A 4,604-nucleotide genomic window follows, 5' to 3' on the forward strand; every position below is an offset into this window, starting at 1 on the left:
GGGGGGTGGGGGGTTGGGTGTGTTTGTGGTATACTGCCTGATGGCTACATGGATCTTGTTGTGAAGAAAGCCGGTGTTTGGTTTGAGGGGATGCTATTGAGGGGTGAAAGGGGAACAAAGAGGAGACACACTCCTCCTCAAAGCCTTAATGATGACCTGCAGCAGCGGGGTCAGACTACAATACCCAGAGAGCAAAGAGCCCCCGAGCGGCAGCAACATGTTGCACTGAAGAGCTGATGCATGTGGGGAATTTGTTTGTTCGGATAACTGCATAATAATAAACACAAGAGATAGAAATGTGATTATGAATTATTTTCAATTCTAGGCTTGTGCTATAATGATTGTTCTGAGAATTCAAACTTGAGATGTTTTAATTTAACTATCATTTGGTTCTGCAGGCACCCTCATCTAGCAGGTAGGTAACAGGTACATGAAGGTGAAGCATGTCCTGACTAGACTTGGATCAGAGATTATCTGTCGGAGAGCAGCAGGGATAGGGGCTCTGATAAGAAGAGCACCAACAGAGTAAGAGTGTGACTCCTGTGTGTCCCCTAAAAACCTCCACTTCTCAAGCTGCGGCGAATTGTTCAAAAAAATCTCAGGCTTTATTGCATGCTGGCTGTCATATAAAACATGCTGATTTAACAAGCTCTCACTAAAGGCGGTGTCACTTACCTTCTTCCATGTGGTCTCTGTGTTTTTCGTGATATGAATCTTGCGACATTTGAGACTGTCTCATTCCCTGTAGAAAAAGAAAATAGGAGAAGAAAGAATTAAACATTGAAATGATGGTGAATCAATTAGGAGGGCCTGCAGACGCAATAACACATGCTGATGCGCGCACACGCGCACACACACACACACACACACACACACACACACACACACACACACACACACACACACACACACACACACACACACACACACACACACACACACACACACACACACACACACACACACACACACACACACTACTACTACTACTACTACTACTACTACTACTACTACTACTACGTACTACTACTACTACTACTACTAACTAACTAACTAACTAACGTAACTAACGTAACGTAACTAACGTAACTAACTAACGTAACTAACTAACGTAACTAACGTAACGTTAACGTAACTAACTAACTAACTAACTAACGTAACTAACTACGTAACGTAACGTAACTAACGTAACGTAACGTAACGTAACGTACGTAACGTAACGTAACGTAACGTAACGTAACGTAACGTAACGTAACGTAACGTAACGTAACGTAACGTAACGTANGGAGTACAAGTACCACATTTACCTCTAATTTGAGAAGGAAGAATTAAACATTGAAATGATGGTGAATCAATTAGGAGGGCCTGCAGACGCAGTAACGCACACACACACACACACACACACACACACACACACACACACACACACACACACACACACACACACACACACACACACACACACACACACACACCTAGAGAGGTGATGGAGCAGCCTGCATCAAAGCTTCAATATAACCACTTAATTAAGTTTCATGTCCTTAAGGAGATTATAAATTAACTTGTTTTTCAATACCATAGGTCCACTCTCAAATTCATCTCTCAGTTTAAGCCTTCTTCTAAATTCAAATAAATGGAGTGTATTTGTGTTACAAATGAAAAGCCTCAGTGCAAAGTGAAATAAAATCAACCCATGAAAATAGAAGATGACGAAGAAGGGAAAAAAAAAATACCACGCTTTTCGCACATCCATTTTCTTTTTTTCTCTTTCTGAATCAGAATTGGGAAGAGGACCTCTTTTAGGAGTTCAGTCCCCTCAGGATGGCTTCAAGCTGAGAGAGGAAACTTCACTGGATTCCTAATTAACATTCAGCCTCTGTCTCGTGCGTCTCTAGGACATTCGATGAGGAATATGTACAGTCTCGTTAGGATGTGCCCGAAATGTCATTAACACTGCGGTTAATCACAAATAGAGCCGTCTAACTTTGTGATGGGAAAGCTGCAGCCTGTATCCTGAGGATGGAGCGAGGCAGACTGATGCAGGAGAAAAGACACATTTTAACTGTGACGTTTGTTGACTACACTGTCTTGAGGAAGCTTGTAAACTGGCTGATTGCATGTAGGGAATATAAGGTATGAAATAAATAATTTTAGAAACATAAATTCCTCATAAATAATAGTTCTACAATTGTTTTTACTGATTTGCCGGTATTGCCTCCTTTTTATATTATCAGTAAGGAAAGGCAACAACAAATTCAGATGTAAACATGAATATTTTTTTCTTAACCCCAACGCAAGCACAAATCATTCTTGGGAACCATTTAACAAACACGACAATAATGAAATAGGAGAATGACGTAGGAATATATTGTCATCCGGGTAAAAAAGGAAATACTGCCCTTTCATTTTGGTTTTATTTGACAAAGTGTGCCCATTAAAATAAATTATTAATATATGTTGTCTATATTAATAATGTGTTCTGGTTTTTACAGCTGCTGAAGGTTACAGTGTTCCCCTGCAAACAGCGTTAAGCTTGCATTGTCACAGGCAGCACAAAAGGCCTCAATTCTCACATCGTCACAAATCGTTTTGTTTTTCAAATTTCACTGCACATTAATGTTTCCAAAAATATAATTATTGGGTATTTCAAATGTTACATGAGTAGGCTAAATGTGTGCAGACCAAGTATGTATCATCAAAGCTTTTGATTTAAAAAAAGAGGTTATAAATGCATCTGAACTCAGCTTGTTATGTTTTATATAAATACATATTTTGTATAACAATACTTGACATATATAAATCTAAGCAGGAGGAAGTTAATTGTAGGCCTTTGTTGTCAATTTGCCCTTTGAAGCAATCCCCATCTTTTAATATATCACAGCTTTCAGACAAAGCCAGAGTACTGTTTAATAAAACAGTGCCAAAAGCTAAATGAAAGCCAGGTATCTGACTGATTAAAAACACTTTTCTCTCGTGGCTGTTTCCTCTCTGTTGGAGTTCAGAGTTGATGCCTCTCTTTCTCATCATTCACCACATCAGTACATTACTCACATCGTGGCTGTTGCTGTTGGGGCTGCTCTCTGACTCGTTGACCAGAGATGACTTGATGTCTGCCAGGTCTCCCTCCTCCTCCGAGTGGCTGAGCTCGGCGAAGATCTGCTCCTTGTGCGGGTCTCCTTCGTCTTTGAACGCGATCATCTCGTCCGTGGCGCACAGCTCCGGGTCTCCGCTGCCGCCTGATAACTGTGGCATTTTGTATTTGTTTTTAACTCTGTTTCACCAAGAAAACTGAAAGCACAGCACTGTCCAAAACTACGGAGGAGAAAACTCCCACTAAAATCCCCCGAAACCGAGTCCCCGTCTTTAACCGGAGCGTAGACCGGTGAGTCAGTCGGAGAGGAAGCGGCGTGCAGACACGCTGCTGGTGTGTTTTCACTGGAGCAACAGGAGGAGTTTGTGGTTGTGTTTAAACTAAAAAACACATAAACTCACACCCTAAACACTTGAGTTTTAAAGGCTCAGAAAGAGAGTCCGGTGCACGCCTCAATGTCATGAGGCAAAAATAAAAAAGGAAGACAAAACCACGAGTTAAAATCTCATCACTATAGTTTTTCAGTCAACACACACCAAACCGACGACGGATATGGTCCAGTAAAAAAGAAAAGTGCTTTTATAAAAGTGAGAAATATTTCCTCGGTGGTCCAATGCAGAAGATGTTTCGTCCTTGGAAAAATGTAAGGAAAAAAGTGAGCTAACAAAACCAAAACACCGTCTGGAGGTGAAAAGGTAAAGGATGGATGTGCAACTGGAAGAATTGTGACACTCAGATAAGACAACGAGCAACGCTGCACGCGGCTTCAAAATACATCCTCAACGCAGGAGGGATAAAAGGAGAAGTCATAAAACAATCAGAAAATAAGTAGAGAAGGAAAAACGCCGTGGACCGACTTCCCACTGCTCCGCACTGCTTCCACAGTGTAATGTAAGCAGTGTGTGTATGTGTGTGTTGGTAATGTAGCCGTGCTCCCTCCTCCTCTCTCTTCAGTCATTGGGAGGAAGGAGAGATGAAAGGGAAGCCGAGGCTCTGATTGACACTCCTCCTGAGAGAGAGGGTTATACTCAGCTCACAACAAATGGGCAGGCAGGAGGAAAGCTGAGGCTGAGTGTGTGTGTGTGTAATGGGTTAAAAACAATCATGATAAATAAAAATGATATCAGAAATAGAGGAAAAACAAGACAAGCTTTTTTGGCAGACTGAGAAGAGGTGAAATTTAATCAAAAACGCAATAATTGGCAATAGCGTGATTTTGTGTAGAAATACCCATTGGAAGAAGAAAACTAATATCGAGGGCTTGTATTTGGTCTATGCATTGTCACCGTACTACAATAAGGTCATAGATTTGTTGTTTGTTTAATTGTGTATTTATTCAACAACATTAGAATGTTTTTGTCTTTTCTATGTTTATTTTGTACCCGTCTTCAAATTAAATTGCATTGGTCAAATCAAGGGCATGGTTTTTCTAACTTTCCATATCTTCTTACAATATGTCAAATATAAAATGTATTGTATTTTTGTCCCATAGCTAGATAACAAAAATGATCTA

General features: G+C 40.5%; 1 protein-coding gene across 1 annotated transcript in view; it reads right to left on the bottom strand.

The window, feature by feature from the left end:
* LOC104953590 (lymphoid enhancer-binding factor 1-like) overlaps window positions 1-3,968 on the bottom strand; it is a 6,268-nt gene extending 2,300 nt beyond the window's left edge. Inside the window, exons 1-2 of the mRNA XM_010780540.1 lie at window positions 3,052-3,968; window positions 676-742 (exon numbers count right to left, since the gene is read on the bottom strand). Coding sequence (XP_010778842.1) covers window positions 676-742; window positions 3,052-3,252 — 268 coding nt within the window. The 5' untranslated portion in view covers window positions 3,253-3,968. The remainder of the gene's footprint in view (window positions 1-675; window positions 743-3,051) is intronic.
* Window positions 3,969-4,604: the final 636 nt, after the last annotated feature.

This window comes from Notothenia coriiceps, unplaced genomic scaffold (assembly GCF_000735185.1).
Source record: "Notothenia coriiceps isolate Sejong01 unplaced genomic scaffold, NC01 NC01_scaffold00022018, whole genome shotgun sequence".
NCBI lineage: Eukaryota > Metazoa > Chordata > Actinopteri > Perciformes > Nototheniidae > Notothenia > Notothenia coriiceps.